A 23,578-nucleotide genomic window follows, 5' to 3' on the forward strand; every position below is an offset into this window, starting at 1 on the left:
CTTGGAGATCTTATTTTCAATATTAATTTTGGTCAGTCCATATATTTGAACTATTCAGTCCAAAAATGGTCTGATTCTGATATAAACAGCCTGTTATAGCATATAAAATATATTCACAAAATCTAAAAATACCTACAGAAATTAATTACTTTATCAGACCGAGCAACTAATTTTTCCTTTCGTTTGACCGTGGTTTAGTCATTTTGAACATGGCAGTGATAGTGCTCTGCTTGTATAGAGCACTCCAAGAACTGCACATAAAAAGTCCTCACAATATTGGGAAGTTTTCGCAGTGAATGAATATTTAAAAGATATAGGTGTGTGCTAAAGCTTTTATTAAGAAATTGTCTCTTTCACACCGAATCTGATCTCCTGGTGACTAAGACCTACAGGAAGTCCTAGGTATCTTCAGACATGATGAGAGGAGCCTTGTATCTGTCTCATAAATGCACATGTGATGGCTGATTCAGTATTAGCCTAGGCCATGTCTACGCTGAGTGCAGTAGTGTCTACATAGAGGCTTCTGCCAGGGTTGAAAAATCATACCCATTCGGGGTGATAAAACAGTAAGACTCTTGTATTCAGAAGCCAGTACCTTTGCTACCATGGCACAGTCCTTCCAAGAGCTGGTTTAAATTGTAGTGGTGAAAGAGTGCTTTGCCTGAAAAAATCTTCCCTGGGGGGGAAGAAGAGTTCGGTGGCACTACATCCCTCCCAGAGATCCCTTTTAAATATAGAAGAGCCAAGTGTAATAAACAGTACTGTCATCTTCAGGTTACTCACTACTTTGAGTCTCCTTTATAAGAGGTCTCTTCTCCTTGATAAATGCTGCTAGTACTACTGTGTCCACTGGAAGTGTGATTCTTTCTGATATAGCTGTGTCTAATCATAGATGTAGTTATATTGCTACAGGAGTATGTTTATCGATAACTGTATCCATGCGAAGACAGTTTTTCTGGTTTAATTACAGCAAAGTAAGTATAACAAGCATCCTTAGAACAATAGTTGAGATTTTCTTTTGAACTTGCAGAGCCCAGTGAGAAATCTGCATTTAGTAGATCAGAAGTATAACTTCATTAAGATGGATTAGAAATCAAATCTGTGAAGAAAACCACAATTGTCTTGAGCTTGCAGACATCTCTAGCTATGGGTCTGAAAAGTTTTGAAAACCATGGGGCTGTCCAGGTATGACCAGGAACATAAAGTCTTCTGGCATAGACCAGAAATATCATGGCTTAAGTTTGAAATTCCAAATGCTGTTAGGTATTAGAACAGCCTGAAGTAGTTGCAACCTGAGCATGTCTGGTATGGAGTCACTGAGATGCAATAAATCACCATCGTAATGCTATTTTTTGCAGAGTGAAAGTAAACTTTCAAGTGTCACTTTTGGTACTGTGATCAAAGATTTCTTTTTGCATCTGCTTAATCTCTTACATTTTACAACTGCTCTCTTCCTTAATAGTGAGGCAGATTTACAAATATGCTGTCCTGCTTCCCAACAGATGTCACCTGGCTGAACTTTACATTACTGCATGCTGTCTCATGCCTAGCCCATCCCACGCACACATATGCTGGCCTCCTTGAACAAAACCACGTGCAGCACCCCACACACTTCTGGAGACATTCTCTCTCCCTCTCTCACACACACACTCTCAGAGCTTCACACCTTTTCCCTCTTCTCTCATCTTTTAGTCACTTCTTTAAGATGCTGACAGTGAATTGTTTGAGGCAGTTGAAACCTGAAACATTCTGAAAAGAAACATGCTGAAAGAGAAACACATGGGAAGAGAAAAAGCTTGTAGTAATTTTTGTTGTATCACTTTTGCACGAGGCTTCATATGTGGTAACTGATCTATGTAAGGATGCTTCAAATAGAAGAAACCTCACAGAAGAAACTTAAATCCTATGTAGAAAAATAAGAGCGAAACCTCCCTCCTTTCTTCCCTCTGTCTCCAAAATATGCTTTTCCACCCCATAGCCAGCCCCAAACTTAATCTGAGGGTCTCTGTGGGCTCTAACACATATTTGAGGGGGAGTGCACATGAAGTACCAGTCAGTAATAATCTTTTTTTTTTCCTCCTCAGTTTGTTGCTCAGCCAAACTGCCAGCAGCTACTAGCAACACTTTGGTATGACGGTTTTCCAGGATGGAGGCGGAAACACTGGGCAGTAAAACTCTTGACCTGTGTCACCATTGGACTGCTATTTCCTGTGCTATCCGTGGCATATCTGATTGCACCGAAGAGCAGGCTGGGACTGTTCATTAAAAAGCCATTTATAAAGTTTATCTGCCACACTGGCTCTTACCTAACCTTCCTCTTCATGCTCCTGCTGGCATCGCAGCACATTGTCAGGACTGACCTTCACATGCAGGGACCACCTCCCACCATCGTGGAGTGGATGATCCTGCCCTGGGTTCTAGGTAAATCAGAAATACAAAAATGCCTGAGCCACAGCCACCTGACTCGCACCCATGGCAACTGTGTGGAGACTCATTCCTGATCTCAGCATCATCAGCATGTAAAGAGATTTGGCAGCCAGCTTCAGTAACTGCATAAAACAGCTGGGCTCCTTCTGGAACAACAGATCCTGTTGGCCTAGGGCTCTTCTGCTGTTCATATTGCCATCTGACATGCCTTTAGACATGACCCTGAGTAAACCACACCAGACGCAGCACTCACTCTCCCTGTTTCCCCCATGCTCTGTGCAAGGAACGGGTTAGGAATTAGCTTCTGGGTCATGCTAGTAACAAATAGTGTCACTTCTCGTGCTGGCTTAGTTCTGCTGGCTGGTACATGGCAGAAGGCAGTGCCGAGAACCTGTCTCTGCTTTTGCCTTCTCACTGATCTGCTCCTGGAGCCAGTGCGCAGGTACTGGGCCTGTTTATTCCTGGGCTCCCAGACTCCCAAATAGCCTACAGGAAGGCAGCAAAGGGAAGATAAATCTCAATCTGCTTTATGCCTCTGTGCTGATAAACACTGACCAAATCAATATTGAGTGCTCTAATATAAGCAGGAGAAGGAGGGCGTGTTTATTATCAGAAGGTTAAACGTGAGGCTGTTATTCTGGTCTGGCTTGGGCAACCACAACTGTGAAGAAAAGGAGGTGTCCGTGTTCCTGAGGGCAGAATGTATGGGTGAGGTAGTGAGATGGGATGGGAGAAAGCAGATAGAGGCACTGAGGAAGAAAAGCAGAGAAGCATAGTTGGATATATTTTTGATGAGAGAGAAGTATTTACCCTTTCAAACTGAGCTCCAACACAACAGCAAGTGAAGACCTGTGGACTCCATTAGAAGCATGATCTCTCCTCTAATTAAGCTCCTGTCTCCCTTGCCGTGCCATTAACGTGTAGCACCGCTGTGAGCTGGGGTGTTACTAGGAGGCCTGCTCACAGGGAATGGTTTCCACACCCTTATAGCTCTCCTCCAGCCTCTGTCCGTACAGCCCAGGTCAGTTCAGTGCAAAACCCCAGAGGTCAGGTACAGTGAATTGCAACTGTCTAGTAGGCATCAATGGCCTGGAAAGCCATGCTGATGCTTTCTGAGGATACCTCTCAAAAACCTCAACCTCTGGAGCTCTCCTTAGGGCTCCTCAATGCTTCTCATGGGTCCACCTCTGCTTTTCTGTGCCTGCCGGCTCCCCTCTCCTGGTAACACTGGGCCCCAGCTCCTCATTTCTGTGGTGCTTCTGGATCAGGCTGGTTCTGTGCTGAACGAACCTAGCTGTTCCCCATGCCAAACCTAAAACTGCTGATGGAAAACAAGGAAAGAAAGTAAGAGCTGCAAACATGCTCACAAATCACTTTCGATCATGACCCAGGGCACTTGGCTCCTTGCATAGCTGTACCACAACTTAGAAATGGTAACTCAAGCCTCATTATCTTATTAAACTGATTTATGGCATTGAAATTCATGCCTTGGTAGAAATTTCAGAATAAGCTGAGAAGTTTAAATGTCTTCTGAGCTTAGGTGATCTCTTCACTTTATCCTTAACTTCATGGTTAATATTGAGGGAAATTGTAGGCATTTCAGCAAAATTGATTTGCAGATGAAAGAAGGATAATCCATTTAAAAAACCCTTTCAAAATCACCTCTTACAGCTGTCTGCTCTTCTTTTTGAGTTCCTTTGTTTCGGATAAATAGGGACATTGGAGGACTGTTTATCAAATGGAGAGCTTAGAACAGTTTCACCAGATTAAAGGTTATTATTTAAGAAATATTTTCCACTATAAAAGGAGAGAGAGAACAGGCACACGCAGCATTGCTGTAACTATAGTAACCAGCAATGATAACTCAGTATAAATACAGTGTATGAGTTCAACAGGCTCCTCTCCATTGATTTTTTTTTTTTTTATGATTTTGTGTGCATGCAAAGGTCTGGAGGCAGCTGTAATAAAATTACCTTTTTGGCCTTGACATTATGCTTGCCTGACCATTCACCTGCTGGCTGGCAGCTGAAGAGCTAAGGTTGGTATTTGAATGTTTGCAGCAGTTCATTTCAACATTATCTACTCTTCAGATTGAACTTTCAGGTCCTAAAACTTGAGTTGCAAGTAGCATTTCAGTGACCACTGCAGTATCCTGTGGTTAGGCATAGATAGCAATTTAGGTAACTATATAGGTTATGCACCTGGAGGTGTATTTTCTTGTTTGGCTTTTTTTTTCACACACGTCTCAGGTCTTCATTCAAGGATAATGTTGTAAACTGGGTAATGCAAAACACCTGGGGGCTCTAACGACATTCTCAGAAGCATGTAGGCAATGAAGGAGCCTATTTGCTTTTTAATGGGACTTAGGGTCTCAAAAATACTTAAACAGTTCTACAATAAAGGACATAGAAGTTACTTAAGATTAGAATTGTATGCCACGTGAGTTTAGCAGTCTGGTAATTAACTTCAGAATCTGCCCCTCATCCCTCCAGCTGCAAGGAGCTATAGTGAAGGTTAGCAAGTGCCAAAAATTATTACCAGAAGGAATTTCAGAGTTGAGATGATGGGCTCTGGCCGTATCCTCAGGAACAAATATTCACCTCACAAAACCCATAGCCATATTTGACATTAGGTGAGTCATTGTTGAGAGATGCGATGCCAGGCTGCAGTGCCCTTTTTCATGCTGAGTCCTCCCTTTTTTCACAAATAGTTCCTGTGGGCTTTTTGTGCAGCAAGATGCATAAATACAGTGACTGAGCATAGAGAGTCAATTCACTTCTTCTTTCTTTGGTGTGATATTTCCAGGTCAGGGAGGAAATGTACTGGCACGCAGAGGCTGGTACTAGTGTTGCATGTTCTGCAGAGCAAGTCAGGAAAAATCAGTACAGTCCACTTGAGCAATGAATTACTTCTAGTTTCTATGAGAGCAGACAATCTTTTAGAAACTGTACCAAATACAGTTGTTTAAATAGTTTATTGATGTAGAACAAATTTCATCTGAGCCAATCCACTCATACTAGTTATAATTAAGATACGTTTCAAGCAGTCTCCTTGTGTGCTTATCTGGAGCCCTGGATAGGAAACTTGGGTCTTTTTCATCTCTCTCTAGACTACCTTCCCCACAGAGTTGTAAAATGTCTCATAATCAGCAGTATTATACTTTGTAGAAGACAGGAGGGATGAGACATTTTTTCCAAGCTGTTAATTTAGAATTGTCTCTTATTACATCAGATATACACAGTACTTTAATGGCGAATAATACCTCGTCATGACAATGAACTCTCTTTCTTTCTACAGGTTTTATCTGGGGAGAAATCAAGGAAATGTGGGATGGTGGATTCAATGAGTATGTACATGACTGGTGGAATCTGATGGATTTTGCAATGAACTCCCTCTATCTTGCAACTATCTCCCTTAAAATTGTGGCCTACGTCAAGGTACAGTAACTTGGGAGAGAGAATTTGTAACTTGCTTGTGAGAACTGTAGTACACAGGGTAGAAACTGCCAAAATCACAGATCAAAGAGAACAGCTGCTTTTGAAGCAGCCCAGTTTTGAAAATTCACCTGGAAAGCTTATTAATTTGTTTGGAGAATGATTGTCCTTCTCATCCTGGCTTTTGATTAAGACTGAAGTAGATTGTTTGGGCATTGGGTAGAAGTTTCCCCACTTGCTGTCTGTTTTGTAGCTACTTAGTTGCCAGAGATACGTTTTGTTTTCCATACCGACACTGGACCTCTTTCAACAATGCTAGAAATAGTGAAAACATGATTTTTAAATAAAACAGTAAAGGAGAAACAGAATAGGTTTATCTGAAAACATCTACAGCCAAGATTTATAATCTGTAGTCCTACAGATCTGTAGGTTACTAATCAGAAGTTTGTGAAAAGCCTACTAAGAAAAGCAAGCCTGGTAGTAGGAGGCTTCCATCTGATATAAAGGAGTCAACTTGCTCTCTTCAATACAGAGTTTTAAACTATAGGCAAAGAAATGACAAAAGAGCATGCTGGAGCTTTAACACCATGTAGATTCTTCACTGTCATGTTCCATTTACAGCAAGAATGCACATCAGAGCTCATCCTCAAAAGCACCTTCCACATTTATAAACTTCTGATGCTCCAAGTTAGCATATGCACATGTTTTGAAGCCAGAGGATGGCCTGAAGCACTTTCCTTCTGTCTCTCTTTTTTCAAAGACACAGACGAGACACAAATGGCCTCCTGCAAACTTCCTTATGTAGTGGCTCTCTTTGACTTCAGTTGGAGCTGCATGCTTGGCCTGATTCTTTTCTTGGTATGAATCAGCAGTAACTTCACTACAGTTAGTATAATTATACAGGTGTAAATCAAGTAACTGGAGTCTGCTCCTTGGCCACTTGTGCACTTTCTACTGTTGGTGTGCTGCTGTGATGGTTTTGCCCTGGTAGAAGGGTACTACTTCTTTTAGCCCAGCTCCTAAAAACCAGGACAAGCACTTCCCCAAAGCAACCTTGTTTAGTCCCACCCAAGCATGTATGCAAGCAGAGAGGAAAAGAGGAGAAAATTTCACAAAGCTCATTGACTCTAAAATGGCAAGGCTTTTATAAAAACCTCTTTAGCAAGCAGCCCTGCGATGGGGCCTTTTTAAAATCCAAAAGGCTGCATAGTGGTGAGTTAGTTTTTCAAAGGGAAAAGCTTTAAGATAGTTGCTGTTCCCTGAAGAGGCAGCTCTGTAACAGCATCAAAGCAGGAACAGATTACATCTTTTTTCTCCCAACATTCAGAAGCAGTGAGGAAATCACAGACTTCAAAGGTTGGTCTTTAAACTGTGAGCAATAAAAAAAAAAAAATGCTGGAAATCATAAGATTCATGAACAAATCTTAAAATGTTAACTATCTCGTTCTTTCTCACACACAAATTACTAGAAGAGCTGTGCATCCACAGAATTATACAATCACATGCTGAGATATAAACTCATAGCCAAACCGCACATACAAAGGAAGTATAGCTTTGTTTATATACTCTGTAAGAACTACAGAAACTTACAGGCTAACTACAAAGACCTATACGCCAGCACACAAAAGAATGCTTACAGGAATATATCTGTTTGTGTACAGATCGGACCCACTTGGATTAGACCTGGCTGATCTAAGGTCTGTTCCTGATGAGGACCAATGTCAGACAATTCTGAGAGGTGCATAAAATCTTATATAGGAGTAGTTCTGAAACAGTGTGCTCACAGAAGTTCCCTTCTGACCTATGTCACTTAGAGGTTGCAGTATGCTCTGAAACATGAGGATTTATAACATGATAATAGCTTCAAAACCTTTTGACTTGCAAAGGTTTTTGTTATTTATAGAACAGCCCCGAGCTGGAAAAGGCTGGTATCTATGCCAATATACCATATTCTAACATTTCTTAGAACTTCAAAAGATTACATGGACATTTAGCTTTCTGCCAAATATCAGAAAAATAAATTGTATACTGACACTAATGTTTTCCATCCTTGTTTTTATGTGGAGACTTTTTTTTCTTGATTTGACTGGTTCCAAGTCCTGGCCCTAATATTGTCCAATACCAATGAAATCTTCAGGCTAATTATAGGGTGAAAATACATTCTTAATCAGTTTTCATGTGCTGTATTGAATTATCATGTAATGAGGAAGGGTAAATGTGACTGCCTGGTGTAACTTATTTGTACTATTCTGTATACATCTTTGCTGTGTTTCATCTTCATCTTCTGATGCCTACGCCAAACAACTCTAGCCTGCCCAGATACCGAGCTTCATTAGATACCTCTGAAATCTTCTGTTTCTCTATGATGCTAGGCTGCTCTGAAGACACTACTATTTTCCAAGCAAGAATATACCATCAGTTTATAAAAAGCCAAAATATGACCCTAACAAGTTGATTTAAAATTAGATGTGAGATGCAGAAGACCTTTTCACATATCTTTACATGCAGTCTATGCTAAACCCTAGCAGAGAGCCCCTGGGCTGCTGTGTCCAGCCAGCATGCAGAAGAGAATGGCTAACAACTGCGCAAACCTGCTGTCTAGGCAGGGGAGGCTTTCCCATCACAACTATCCGCCCCCACTGCTGGATATTGGCAAAAAGTTAATATATCTGCCTGTTTGTAAACATTTTAAGACCCATCTTCACATCAAGTTAACAGACTCAGGCCATGATGTTCATGTAATAAAGAACAGTTTGGAAATGTCAGAAGCAATCAGAGGTCATGCTGAAATGCCTTTGTATTGTGTCTCAGCTCCTTCATACAGAGGAATAGTTTGAACTATCAACTTGTTTTTAGCTGCGTCCTTCAAAAAATTGTGTGGTCCTGTACAGGACCTTCAGATTCAGGTAGACAGTCCCTGCAAACTCATCTGTCAGTATGATATTGATACCATTTCTTTTTAAAAGGTACAAAAATTATTTCAGGAGTTCTAACACGCTGGCTATATTAGCTATGTTATTCTAAGTACATTTTTGCCTTTTTATACATGTTAAATGAGCAGAGACAAATGTTAAAAGGACAATTACTCCTTGCTGTTAAAATGTCTTCGACTCCATTCTGGCGTGCCAGTGTAGTTACATTTATACAAGAGCTCTTTTGTGTTACCTATTTGCATCTGGCTGCACTTCGCTCAGAAAATGCTTCTGCTTTTAGAGTTACATTACAAACCAAGTTAATGTTATAATTGATGCACTCAAATGTATCCAATCTTTCAGCTGTAATGATGACCTCTGCTTTAGCAACTCTTTTAAAATTGCCATGACGAATTAACTAATAAGAAAATTAATATGAAGAAACCATTTTGGTTCTGGGCTGTTGGCACTTTTTTTTGAGATTACTAGGGAAGGAAAGCATCCACTTCTTATGCTCAGTTCATTGCTTGCTTTCTTCCCTCCCTTCTCCCTCCCTTGCATTCTTCCTGGAACATGCAGTGTTTTGAATGTACAGTCATATTTAGGAGGAAAAATTTAAAAAGGTAATTGGAAATTTCCGACCTGAACTCCTTTAAATGGTAAAAGAGGAGGAGATTGTGTATGAACCCATGGACCTGAAGAACCCGCGAACAGTAAACTCAACATTCAGAAGGCCTGTTTTCTAAATTTAGGCTAAGAACAGCCAACATACCAGAAGCCTCTAAATAAAAGCTGGTCCCACAACTATCCATATCAGGGGGTCATAATCTAGTAGGGAGGGTCCATAGGAATGCATCATTAAGCCTAAGTCTCTGCCCTGATCAAGTCAGCTTCAATCCTGAATCCCGGATGTTAGTCTGACAGTAGCTGAGACTTAAGAGTTTAAAAGTACTTCTTGTGTCACCAGTACCTGGTTAGTATTTATATGTGAAGCATTAGTATTAGCAGGTGTGACTTTTTGAGTTATCTCAGAGTAATTACAAGATAATTCACTTCTATACCCTTGTTATTTCTTTCAGTATAACGGTTCTCGTCCAAGGGAGGAATGGGAAATGTGGCACCCGACTCTCATTGCAGAAGCCCTCTTTGCAATATCCAACATTTTAAGTTCCTTGCGTCTCATATCCCTGTTTACAGCAAATTCACACTTGGGACCCTTGCAGATTTCTCTGGGACGCATGCTGCTAGACATCCTTAAATTCCTTTTTATCTACTGTCTGGTGCTTCTGGCTTTTGCCAATGGACTGAACCAGCTTTATTTTTATTATGAGACCAGTGCCTCGGAGGAACCCAACAACTGCAAGGGGATCCGATGTGAGAAACAGAACAATGCCTTCTCCACGTAAGATGTCCTTTACCTTTCTGTTTTTAAAGTTGACTTCCACTGTCCCCTTTCTGCCTTTGCCTGTTGTCTGTCACTGCATTGAAAGTGCCTTTATTCATTCATTCGCAAATATCAGGTTAGCTGGTTGACTATGCAGGAAAGGTGTGAGTTAACTGGGGCAGACATTCTGCTGAGCTTTGCTGTGGGAAAGACTCTTATTTAGGTCTGGAAGCAGGAGACAATTGTTTTAGTCCTGGACCAAAGGGTCTCCCTAGATGATCCTGCAACTTAAATTTTATTATGGCTATGTATGATTTCAGTATATTTGAGAAAGCAAGTATCCTTTTGCCATAATAATAATTGTTTTGTCTGATTCCAGAGGAAAGGAGGGGAAGCTAAACAAAATGTAGAAAACAAGGGATAAATTTATGAAAAAAATGTATTAATAAATAATGTGATACAGCAACAACAACAATCTCACCTAGGCCATTTTTATTCATACATGATGTTGCAAGTTTCTCTGATTTCCTTGCAGTGGGGTGAGACCAAAATCCCAGCAAAATCTTTTTTGCTGGAAATGCTGGTACTTTACTGAGATGTTGGCATGGAGATTGCTGTGATGACAGCTGGCAGGGCTGAAAGAGATAGCACATGCTGAAAAATAACATGAATTGTCTTTCTGATGTATTTGTTTTAATTACTAATAGTTGAAATAATTATAATAATCAGCCCCCACCCAATTGTTCTTGCTGCTTGCACAGTACTTAAAACACAATGGGAAGAGAAATAAATAAAGCACAGTCTAGAAAAAGGCCTACGCCCTGCAAACAAGCAAAACAAAACTGTTGTCCACCACTTTATGCTAAATTAAATAAAACTTGTCATAATGCCCAATAATTCTCCACCCTTCCTCAGCTGAAGGCTTGAGGTTAAGAAAGGATTTGTGACATATTTGCACCGTCATCAAAAGCAGATGATGGTTGAGGCCACATGACTAGGTTGGAAGAGGAAAGGCTCCAACATTGTCCTGTGAGCTCCCTCCTTAAAAGAAGTGGGGGATTTTCATGGGATAGCGTCCAGCCTTACAAGAGTATCATGACCTGGTAGACCAGACGTGCTGCCATTTTCCACTACAGAGCAGGAACACCATAGGCTTGATTGATTAATTTTCTCATTAAACCCATCTATATCTGGAGGAAGTGAATAGAACTCCACTGTGCTAATGAAAAACAGAATTAAAGACTTCAGTCTTTTTTCTGTTTTAATTGCTTCGCATGCTCCAGAATGTGTTGTGCTGCCCTTGCAGAGGAATTAAAGAACAAAAACTGTTCCTTGATCTACATTGATATTGATGCAGCAGCCAGAGGGAGAAATGTTCGGCAAGCACAATGTTTGTTAAGTGGCAATTTCCAGCTCACGAAGGGTCAAACTCCCAAAGTTCTGGACTAGAGCCTGCCTTTCCTTGGAGCTATGGTGAACAGATGTATTCAGTTCTGCATTCTGGTTTGGACCTGTCTCCATTGCAAATCAGTTGCTTTACAGATTTCACTGTCAGCAGGTTAGTGGAGAAAACAACAGCAGGATTTGACTAAAGAGAAAGAACCGTTGGGTCAGCAGGAAAAAAAAAAAGATTCTCAAGTCTGTAAGAAGGTATAATATCTTGGGAACTAGAAATGATACAGAACCACTTAACAGAAAGTGTGCAGATCAGCTTAAATACAGACCACAATTTCTCCCACCCTAACATTCACTTCTCTCCCCTGCCAAGGAGAATGTAGCACAGAAAGGAAATTGAGGGGGCTCAGCCTTTATGGCAGAGGTTTGTTTAAAACAAAATCGCAGTGGGAGGGGATCCATTAGGACTGAGGTCTCCTGGCAGGGGACAGAACACTCTGCAGTTACTTTTTGTTTGAGACTTGCTTAAGAAATTTATTTAACATGTTCTTAAAAGTTTAAATAGTCATTATTAACACCCCCAGTACAAGCTGACATTTGGCCCTTGAGCAGCTGCACAGCATGGGTGACTGGCTAAGAACGAGCAACCTGCAAAACGGAAAATTGTATTGTTGGGCTGGGGAGAGCAAGCATGGCTGGAGTGAATTCAAGCCAGGGCTGGTGTTACCTCAAGTTTGCTCATAGTTCATCCCTAATGAAAGAATAAGTATAAAAAGCTTTCAATCAGTACCGTTTGATTCCTACCAGCATTTCTAGGCAGCCACACAATAAGATCTAATTTTGTAAGGGAAGGAAAAGCAGGACGCCACTCGTGTTTGTACAGCTTGTTTAAAATGTGACACCTATTTACTGGTGCATTATTTCCTACTACTCCCAAAGGATGGGTTTAATATTTTCTTGGTGAGGAAATTTTCTGCATCGCAAACACAGATCATGGAAAAGTAATATTCCTTTGTGACAGCAATGAGGTGAAGTCATGAATAATTTAAGGTTTTATGCTTTGGCCTCACCATCCCTTAGAAAGCAGAGTGTCTACTGTTTAGGCAGACAATTTGAAAATATGTTTTATTGCTGTGACTCTGGCAACTGAAGGAGGGAGAAGAGAAAGGAAGAGGAGGAAGGGGTGGAGGAAGTCACACCTTACTGCCTGCTATGTTGTTCTCACTGGAGGGTCACACAGATCGCTGGGGTCATTTCTCCAGGGACTGTGGGAGGTCAGGAGGGTTCCTGTGGCAGAGGGGGCCACTTGTTCTCTCTAAGTTGCTGTGGAGAGTGGTGGATGGAGCCTTGAGATTTCCCGTTTGCTTAAGACCTAAAATATACTTGGCAGGAGGGGATGGTGTCTCAATCACAATTTCCAAAATTCTTTTTTTAAAGCTGCTTCTCTGAAGTGGTGTGAGCCCACCTGAAACACTGTGAAAAGAGATTGTTCTGGCCTGTCGTTAAACACTTAGGAAAGAGTAACTAAACCTCACTTCTATGCAAAGTTGCAGAAACCAGTTACTGTCTTTTTTGAGGGGGACTACGTGTCCACATGTAAATATATTGGCCTTAGTCTGGGCCCCAATTATACTCCTACTTAATACTGTGAATTCAGAGCAATACACTGATCATTTCTAAGACTTGATTTCAGTTTCATGACAGGAACCTCTGTCTCCCCTGAGCCTACAGCCTAATCACTACTTTAACTGCTAATAGTTAAAATAAGTTAAAAGATAGCTAGCACTGCACCATTTTTAGTAGACAATTGCTTAGCATTCTTTGGTTAATCCTTATTTTACCACCTCACTTATTTAATAAATCTAACAAACAGCCTGACTTTTGGGAGAAAGGATTTTTTCTTTAAAAAGTCTTCATAATTTTGGCCAGTGAAAAACAGAAAATACATCCACAAAATACAAAGAATCTAAATCCCCATATAAAGCATGGGGGTACCTGTGGAACAGATGCCCAGAGAAGCCGGGAGAACAGATTCCTAGTATGTCAAGTAAAGTACCTGAATTATTTTTATTGATTTTTCTACTAGGAGCATTTGAAAATATCTACTGACCTCAGGCCAAAATGGAAACTCTTAAACAGGCATATAAATGTCATTTTTGGATGATGTAAATGCCATATTTTGGAAAGACAAAACAAAGATGCCCAAATAGAGCAATTATTTAGATTGCTGATTATGTATTTGACGTGGTTGCGAAAGGTCACTTGTCTCTGGCTGAAGCAAATAGAGACCTGGGATGATCTCATCAGCTGTAAAGCACAGTGAGGTCAGGTCTAGTTCATCTATGGAAAGAAGACTTCAAAAGAAGAAAACCTCTTGAGCTGAATTAATGTGATGACTTTCTTTCATCTGAGTCATTACTGATCAGTTGTTGCAGCATGCTGTTGAGAGCACTGCACTGTGGTGGGTGGGAGCTGCTGCACAAACAAGCCATAGCGACCAGCATTTTCGGCCACGTGCATTGCTGCACAGGGTCTTAGCACACTGGCCTGGTTCACTTGCAGCCAAAGTAATCGCAAGCTCTCAGCTTATATTAGAGCAAAACGTGTAAGTGGACGTGGTTTCTTGCATCTCCTACTCCTACCTCATGGTGCCTTGTTGTTGTGCACTATTTAACTACTACGGTCATGCTGTACTTGGGGATGTGTTCCCTGAACGTTTAGTCTGCAGACATGTTAATGATGCAGGCACTGATTAAACAGGAGAGTTTATATCTATAGCAGTATCACAGCATGGCAATTTTAATTAGAGGGAATTTATTGTGACTGTTCTGTCCATGTGTGTAGAGTGGGCAAGGGAACATTGGGTTTCTTCAGGGCAGTTAGGGTTGTTGCATCTCATAAGGATGCGGACAGGGCTCTCAGGTAGCAAGTGTTGTTGATGTGACTCAAGTCTCACATGCATTGGCCAATGGGTCACTGTGGCTGGAGTGCAGACTGCCTCCTGGGGAGAATAAATCGCTGTGCTGAGCAGCTCTGTGGTGTCCCAGGCTCCCAATGTCTGCATGTTCCCCACCTGAACACTGCCTGAACCAGACATTGTTTTCCGTTCTCCAGAGTCAGGTAGCCAAGTAAAAATCTTGTTTTATTTGCAGACTTTTCGAGACCCTCCAGTCACTCTTCTGGTCTGTGTTCGGTCTGCTGAATCTCTATGTCACCAACGTGAAAGCCAGACATGAGTTCACAGAATTTGTTGGGGCCACTATGTTTGGGACCTACAACGTCATCTCCCTTGTTGTGCTGCTGAACATGCTCATAGCCATGATGAACAACTCCTACCAGCTCATTGCCGTAAGTTATCTCATTCTCTCTCTTCTTGCTTTTATTTTTCTCCATGTGCCTCATCTGTTTGGCTTATAGCAAGTGTGTATCTTCTGGGATGCTAGAGACTGCTGCCCCCAGTTTTTGACAGCAGATAGTTGGGATTTCTACTCACTAGCCTGAATCATGCTTGCGGAGGAGTTTTTGCTCTGTTTGTAATGCTTCTTAGCTGGAAAAGGCTTATCAGCTGTGATCTGCCCTTGTCTTCCTCTGTAGAGTAACCTCACTAATCACATTGTCATTAGCAGCTGATTTACTTTGTAGCAGAGAGGGCATATAAAGGGAAGCCTTCCCACTGCTTCCTGATGTTTGGTTTTAATTTGGGGGGGGTGGCAGTGGTGTTTTATATATTTTTTTTCTTCTCCCCTATTACTATTTTCTCATTTGAAACAGTGTGTGTCAGGAGCCCAGTCCTGTAATTTCTTATTCCACAGTCTTCCCACTGAAATGAGATAATTTCCATCTGTAACACCAGGCCGTCTCCTGGCAGCTGACTGTAGACCCATAATCTTAGATTCCTAATTTAACCTCAGTGCAGAACGGATCTGAGCTGAGGCAGCTCAGGGCTGCCAGTTGGCTGTAGAGCCAGTTTCAAACTTAACTTTACCTTCATTTGAATGTTCAAAACTGGTCTCTCTACTGTAATCTCATTCTGTGTACCTAAAAGCTAATCTGTACATTGATGATTAAATTTGCCAACAGATTGAAAACTAAAGCAGCGTGCTCTGCATTTTAAGGTTCTTCAGGTAAACTACACAGAAACAGTATGGAAAGAAGCTAAATCTTGTGTGCACAGTACTTAAGATAAACCAGTGGGCACTTGCTTTCCAGTGTGATAGGTTTAGAGATAGTGAGGTGATGAAGTGTTACATCATCTGTGAACAGAAACAGGAGTTAGGAAAGTCATTTGTGTCCTCAGCCGGTCACTCAGAAGTACAGGCAGAGCACAGACTTCCTTCTCTGCTTTGGATGACTCTTGGATTTATTCTAGAAGATAGAGGATAAAACAGAGAAAAAAAGAACCAGCACCAGCTCCCCTACTGTATCCATTCCCAACTTCCTGGACAAATCTCTGGGGAAATGTATGGGTGAGCTCCTTTCCTGGCTAAAGCACACAGAGGAAAGTATCGAGTTGTCTGCTTGAACAGGTTCCACAGCTGCTGTTGATCATCTGCTGATTGAAGTGGCTCCTAAATTTAGTTATCTAGTCAAACTGAGCACAGACCCAATCAAATCGGTGATACTTTTGGACATCTGATCTTTATCACGTTAAAAAGTATGAGAAAAACTGGACCATTGACCTTCCAAATGAGCAGAAAAGCAGCTTATCACAAAGGCATCTCTGCTTTATCTGTCTGTTTCAATGCTTTAAGTGCTTTCTCTTTGTTTAGTGCTACTCCTCACATTCCAGCGAGACTGGAATGAGGGGCAGAAAACAAAGATATGCTCCTTGGCCATTTTCTCCCATTCCCCTTCCTTTGTTGTCATCAAATAGGCTTGTCACTGACACAAAGCCCAAACCTAAGATTGGCATAAGAATAGCAGTATTTGCTATTCACTGGGATACAAACCACTCATCATTCTTTTCCCTGAATAATTTGAGTGATGCAATGACACATTACAAACAATCCCGCATGACTTAGAGAAACCCATCATAACAATTAACTGAAGTGAATGGTCCAGAGTGGACTGCTGTATAAATGTTTTGTATATGGAGCAGTTGGGAACAGTGAATTGCTCCATCAGAAAATGTGCTTGTGAGAGACCTGAGGGTAAAGGACTGAACTCACCAGTTAACCTAGGCATAACAGCGTGAGCCCCCTACTCAGAAGAATGACAGTGAAAATGCTACAGGATACTTCTTTGTCATTTAAGCTGTCATATTGCAATTGCTACTGAGAGCAGTGACATTTCTTGGGAAGGCAAGAGGCAGTCACTTCCAGCCTCTTCTTGTACAGTGCATGCAGCTTGTTTTTTGAAGCTACTATTTCTGCATGCTCACAGCATTCTCTCAGAGATAAGTTTTCTTCATGTGTCTTCTAAGGGCAAACATCAATTAATCTTTTCCCTGAAGAAAACAACTCATTAATAAATGTTGAGCTTTACAACTGTGGGTCATTTTTTAACCTCCTATAATCAGGTCTACCCCTTTCCGAATCACAGTAGACTGGTTGCTAGACTGAGCATTTCTACCTCCTGGTATTTATATTACATTGAATACACACGGAATGACAGCATTCCAGGGAGGGAGGAGGGGAAAGGACCAAGAAGCCCTTGGAGTGGGGTGGAGGTCTTCTCCTCAAACACATCAGTAGGAAATCTTGTGCCATGTGCAGGACTCTGCAGAGAAATAAAATGAGCTAGACGTCAGGGATGAGAGTGCATCTCTGCTTGTCGATTTCCCTGCAGTGGAGTGGTCAGGACATCTTAATTAATTCCACTTGTTAATGAGCCGGTGGCATTGCTGCAATGCAAACAGTCTTTCTCCCTTCCTTTTTTTCGGGGACAAATACGTTAATGCATTTGTAGTGGTTACTCTTCAGGTTAGTTTTTCTCCATTGTCTCATATATATGTGAATTTCTGCTGTGAGGTTAGAGAAAGGAGAATCTAAGCTGCTCTTTCTTTGCTCTTCATTGTGTCTCCCGAGTATGGGGGTTAGGGCTTGGTAGTTAATTAAGCACTGTAGGCACACAGCATGAAACCACAGAGTATCTGTGGAAGACAGAGCAAGGCAAGCAAAGAGTAAAACCTCCACACAGCTTTGAGTGATTTCTGACTCACAGAAGGAAGAATTCTTCTGCCGTAATTTTGTTGTTTTTTTTACTAAGCTATTTCAGACTTCAATAAATACATTTTTCTAGGGCTACCCTGAAGCAGTTTCAATATTGATTTTTTTCATACAGCCCATTTTTCTCTTTTGCCAAACCATTGTCAAGAGCTGGTTATGGGAGACACTATGTTTCACTGACAAAGCAAACAAAATCCAAATGCACACAATTTCCATACGCTTTGCGCCATTTCAATATGTGAAGGTCAGAATGTTCTATACAAGCAGCACAGAATGCAACTGGATGTTATGCACTGCCGGGTCTCTCATCTCAATACCTTCCCAGACGTGACAGAAATACCATCACCTGATGAATAGAAGAGGAATATGTCACGATGACACGAGGAAGGACAATGGAACTTATCTGAGAGTAGCCAGATGGGTCCATCATTCGTAAGTGGCACAAAGTAACAGAGTGGGTAATGAGGACACTTTATGTCATAGGCTGTTTCTCACAGAATTGCCACTTGGCTGCATCTGAAGTTATACAATCCTTCTGCCAGTTTGTAATTTCTTCAAAACAGTGTGATAGTGCGTGTTACTGGGGGTCCTAGGTGCAGGTACATTTTACAGGGAATTAGCAATCACGCGTGTTTTCTGAAAGCATGTTCCTTATGGACACATCCGTGATATTCTGGGAAGTCATGCAGGAATTAGTCACTGGAACTGTACCAACAGTTCTGACGCTGACGCTGCAGGAGCAATGGGAAGCAAGATCAATGCAAGAACGGCAACTAAGACCCGTTTGCAGGAGGAAAACCGTAGAGCTGTGAACTCATAATCCGAGTTCCAGGTGAGTTAGAGCGATAAGTGGCACGCGACAGCACTGCAGCAGTAGGCATCCCACTGACGTATTAAGGAGAGATGTAAGCACTTGCAGCTTTCAGATGTTTTAGGAAAGTACAACAATGCTTAATACCTCAGGGATAGCGTCACACCAACATAGGTCTGAGAAAAATTGACTACTGTGCATTAAAGTGAAGGTGTTACAGTTTCAAGTGCGTAATACATGGTGTACCGGTGATGTTGGAATGACCTCACTAGCAGTATGTATTAAGTTACGAAATTTTTGTTTTGTATATTGTATTTCATATCCTTCTGTTGGTTTGTATGTCTATTATTTCAACTTAGTTCATCTCAGACAGCTGTTACTGCAAAAGACAGCTGCATGTTTAATTTTTTTTAAGTGTATCTCTGGGAGTAGAGTGTATGACCAAATTGAAACAGAGTTGCCAGTGTTCGGATTGGAGAAATTAGGCCATTGGACACCAAACTAGGAGTGCAGTTTTAAATGATGGAATAAAATTGGGTGGATTAGAGCATACTATGGAGGACGAGAATGAAAATGATAACTATTTTGCATAGCAAAACAAAAGCTGTACAGTAAACAGAAACAGTTGGTATGTGCAGCTAAAAATAAGTGACCACTTTCAGAAAATTTTGACTTTAAGTGTGGGGATGTTGCACATGGAATTTTCTCCATTTTTGCGGAGAGCTTAAAAATTAAAGCACAGAGGAGTATAAGGATCTTTCAGCTCCCTATTACATTGTTTCCAAGATGACTTTGGATTTCCCCCAGGAAGTAGTATCAAACTTTTCTTGATCTACAAAGAACAATAATTCCTCTAGTTTGCTGTGCCAGTTGAACTCCCTCAGCACCATGGCAGTAATTGCTACCCAGTTTAATTCACAACAGCAGCAGAAATTCTCTTCTCCACTGTGATCTATGACCCTTAGAACTGTCAAAAAAATTTTGCACTTCCTCTGCTTGCATGACCTGCACAGTTATTACTTGGTGGTTTTGCTGAGGAAGAATTTTACGCATCAATAAACTTAGTTCAAGACACACAGCTGGACAGTCCCTGCATGTGGCAGGTTTTGGGGTGGTAGATTGTCCCCCTGTAGAGGGAAGGCTAGCTCCAAAGCCGGGACTCAAATCTAAGCTACTGTAAAGCATCAGGAAGTGTTCATCTCACAAGCCCCATTTCAGAACCATTAATTTGAATTTCTGAGGAGAAATTGCGATGTGTTTGTTTTTTTAACTCTGTCATACAGCAGGAAATTAAATTATACTCTTGTTATACTCTTGTTGCCAATATGATCTGGGATTAATGTCTCTTGAAGCTTTTTATGGTGTAGCAAAACAACTGGGCTCCAGAAAGGGGGTTAAATGGCTCTTCTTTGGTTTGCTGGCTGAATGAAATATCACTGTTTGTCACCCAGTTTTATGGCCCTCGGGGGCTCCAGCTGACCAACATACACATCCTGCTGGTCACTGCCCATGTGCAGACCTCGTGTTCTGGGTGCAGGTAATATACTCAAGTCTTTTCTTCATTCTACAATGCCACTGTAATTACCCAAATCTCAATTACTACGCTCCCAAAACTCATCTCTGTCATCAGTAGTAATTAACTGAAATCGCAAATTCTCCTGAACTTACTCGGTGCCTTTTGTGACATTTGGACAGGCAGATTTCTGTTATATTTCCCCACAGAGTGTGATACATGTCGAGAAATGTTACACCCCTGCTCTCTAGTTCCCGCCTGGGTAGTGCATCTTTAGAGGAGTGGGATTGATTCCCAAGGCTGGGTGCTCTCTCTGGAGCTTGTGACTGGATGTGGGGGACTGCCAGCAGATTTTTCTTTGAAAGTGAAGGGAGATACATTGCAGCAGTGGTGTGCTGTGATGCTACCATACAGTGAGAGGTCTGTGCGTGAAATTAGCCCTGGAGCCTCGCTCTAGACTGGCAGGCAGCTTAATTGCTTTTTGTTAGCAAGCTAAAGTATTCATTTGAAGGTGTAGAACTGTTTGTCTTTTTGCTGGCTTTGGCCTAATTACATATAACCCATGGACTTGAATCAAGTTGTTAATATTCATCGGGTGTTTGTAGAGCCTCTGAAGGGAAGCACTTGATGTGCTCTGGCTTCACATGCTGCATCTTTCTTCTGTTGTTAGACGAGACAAAGCTAATTCTCCATCCTAGGGCCCAATCCTGCAAACTCCTGCTCATACAAGTCTCATCAGCAGGATCAGAAGGTTAATCCTTTCTGTTGTTGTTAATCTTTGAAAACCCTGATATTTATCTGACTCTGTGTACCACCATGGCCAAACCACTCCAGCACTTACTCAGAGGAGCAGAAACATTAAGTAAAAAAGATGAGCTTGCAATCTGTAGATGACCCCTGGCTGATTTAAGATATTACAGGGAATTTGCTGGCATTTGTATGGGTAGGTTCTGTTTTCTTTGGTGTAGTTAACACACCAGTGCCCCGCATGACAGGTCAATAATTCTCTGCCCATTACGTGCGAGGCAGCGCAGCAAGGTTTGTTCTTGCTACATGATAGAAGTTGAAGTATCCAGATGGAACCACGTAGGTTGCAGCCCCCTGCATTATCCCATCTTTTATTTAGGCCTGACAAGCTCAATTAGCATTATCTTGTGCTTCTGCATCGAGGGGACTTCTGTTAAAAAGGCAGAAGAAAAGAGGAAAAGTGAAAGATAAAGGAAAAATATTACTAAGGAAAAAGCAGTGAAAAACTAAAAGGGATTTATCTGGGAAGAGCTTTCACCCGATATTGAGCAATGGGAACAGCTATATTAAGAATCCTCTGAAACATGACCTTTTAGATGCCAATGCTTCACCGATTCCCTTTTCAACACGCTGCAATCTAGCGAATAAGTTGATGCCGATTATAGAGGTGAAACAGGATACATACAACTCTATCCAATTAAATGGGAAAATGTCTAATAACCTGGATGCTGAGCTGTGGCTTCTCGTCTGCATTTCTGTTCTCTGGTCCAGTCCTCCACAGCTCCTCAGCTGCAGACCCTGCTTTCAGAATCTGGAGAAGAAACAGGGGCTTCGTCTCCTGAATCGGTGCTATCTGCACGGCTCAAGATTCACTTAGAAACTTGAGCGATCTCATACATTTATAATGGTTCCCTTCCTTTTGGCTCAAGGATATATTTAAATGATGGGGATGTTTAGGATTTTTCATTTTTGAGCAATTTTTCTGGTTTTGGCAACTAAGCTCATGCATTGCATTTAAGTGACTATGCAGGCAGGCTGACTTCCAGAGGTGTCGGGCACCTGCTTTTCCCACTGGTGCTATGACCTTTACAGACTCAGTAAAAGACATAGTCCAGCTCCACGCCTTCGCTAAGGAAAGGCACTTTATGACCAGTCATAAAAGAGCAAAACACTAAAGCATTTGGTACCTGAATACATATACACGGTTTCATTGCTTAACTATGGAAGATTGAGAATGATAATTTTATTCTTTTTGTTACTTGAGGAAGGGATATAAGGGCTGTGTATATACGTGCATAAAAAGGTTGTAAAGCCGAAGGAGATACAGTGAGTCTCAGAGCTTTGATTCAGGGAAATTCCAGCAACACATGAAAACAGCTCCCAGGGTCAGACCAGTAATGAATTTACAGTTTTGGTCAGCTCGATGTGACCAGATATTCTGGTAAATATTTTTGTAGCGTAGGAGTCAGCGGCAAAGACTATCAAATGTGCTTTGTGATTATTCATAATCAGAGCTCAGATCTAAAAGTTACAAATGGCCCAAATAACACATTAAATAAATTGTTAGACCTTTAAATACCTTTGTCGCAGCTGACATCACATTTCCCAGCTAAAAATCACATCCTCATAATGGTACAGACTGGATCCTGGGATCTGAAATTCACATGTGGATCCAAACTGGGATTTTTCTTCTTGGGACTAATTTCTCTTGGGGGGGGAGAAAAAAAACAAAACAACAAAAAAACCCCAAGAAATAAATAGAGGGCTACAGAGAAGTACCTGATTTTCCTTTGTATCTGGCTCCTACCAGTCCAGCAATAAACTTCAAGACATTTCTTCCATGGAAGAGTCAAATCCCAGGCTGACCAGCTATGCAGAAAAAAAATCAAAGATAATAATCTGGAAATAGTACAAGTAGAAATGAGGCAAAGCTCTTTTTTTCTTTTTTTTTTTTTTGCCATGGTACTAACAGAGTCATCAACATTTAAGCACTTTGCCTTAGACATACCTTCTCAGCCCACTATTTCTCTACAGGTATGTGTGAATTACTTGATTTTGACCTGGCTGGAGGTAGTTAACATTATCAGCACAGATGCACCTTATCTCTCTGACTTTCAGCATGAAAAGAGGCTCTTATCAGGCAGCGATAAAGGAGAGAGAATGGATGGTAGGAAGAACAAAGCCTCAGTGATATCCTTCTCATTGTTTCCTCCTGCTGAGGCTTTTTTAAAGAACTATTTGTCTGCATGACCTTCCTACTGATCTGATTTATTTGACTATTAAAATCAAAACTGAACTTTGCTGGAATATGACTGAAGAAAAAAAAAAGGTATCAGTTCAAGTAATTCAACTGCACTAAAACCAGCACAGTCCACAGTTCTCTGTGTGTCTCAAATATAATATTCCCTGGCCTTCTCATTAGCTATCGTTGTTTCCATCCAATATGCTGGTGGGAGATGAAAGGTAATTGATACATATAACCTAAATGCATTGTGGAATGTAGTGCATTGCAAGCTATAATAAAAATGTTAATTATGAATATATTCTGCACATAGAAGATATAAATAGCAGAGATGCTAAAGCATGCATTTTCCAAGTACAAACAAACTGATTCCCCAGAGCTGGGAAAATCAGCCAACTCGCAGTATGGACGTCCGTTCTGGGGAAGCAATGGTCAGTGCAGCAGCTCATCTAATAGGTCTGCTGTGGCTGTGGAGTCACTCAGGAGTGAATGCCCATGCTCTTTGCTTGACCTTGTGTATTCAGAAGCCATTAGCAGTTTTCTTTT

General features: G+C 41.3%; 1 protein-coding gene across 1 annotated transcript in view; it reads left to right on the plus strand.

Annotated features, from left to right (window-relative positions):
- TRPC5 (transient receptor potential cation channel subfamily C member 5) overlaps positions 1 to 23,578 on the plus strand; it is a 104,905-nt gene that overhangs the window by 63,111 nt on the left and 18,216 nt on the right. Inside the window, exons 4-7 of the mRNA XM_069810941.1 lie at positions 2,085 to 2,421; positions 5,725 to 5,864; positions 9,853 to 10,175; positions 14,705 to 14,900. Of these exons, the coding sequence (XP_069667042.1) occupies positions 2,085 to 2,421; positions 5,725 to 5,864; positions 9,853 to 10,175; positions 14,705 to 14,900 (996 nt within the window). The remainder of the gene's footprint in view (positions 1 to 2,084; positions 2,422 to 5,724; positions 5,865 to 9,852; positions 10,176 to 14,704; positions 14,901 to 23,578) is intronic.

Source organism: Haliaeetus albicilla, chromosome 23 (genome assembly GCF_947461875.1).
Source record: "Haliaeetus albicilla chromosome 23, bHalAlb1.1, whole genome shotgun sequence".
Lineage (NCBI taxonomy): Eukaryota > Metazoa > Chordata > Aves > Accipitriformes > Accipitridae > Haliaeetus > Haliaeetus albicilla.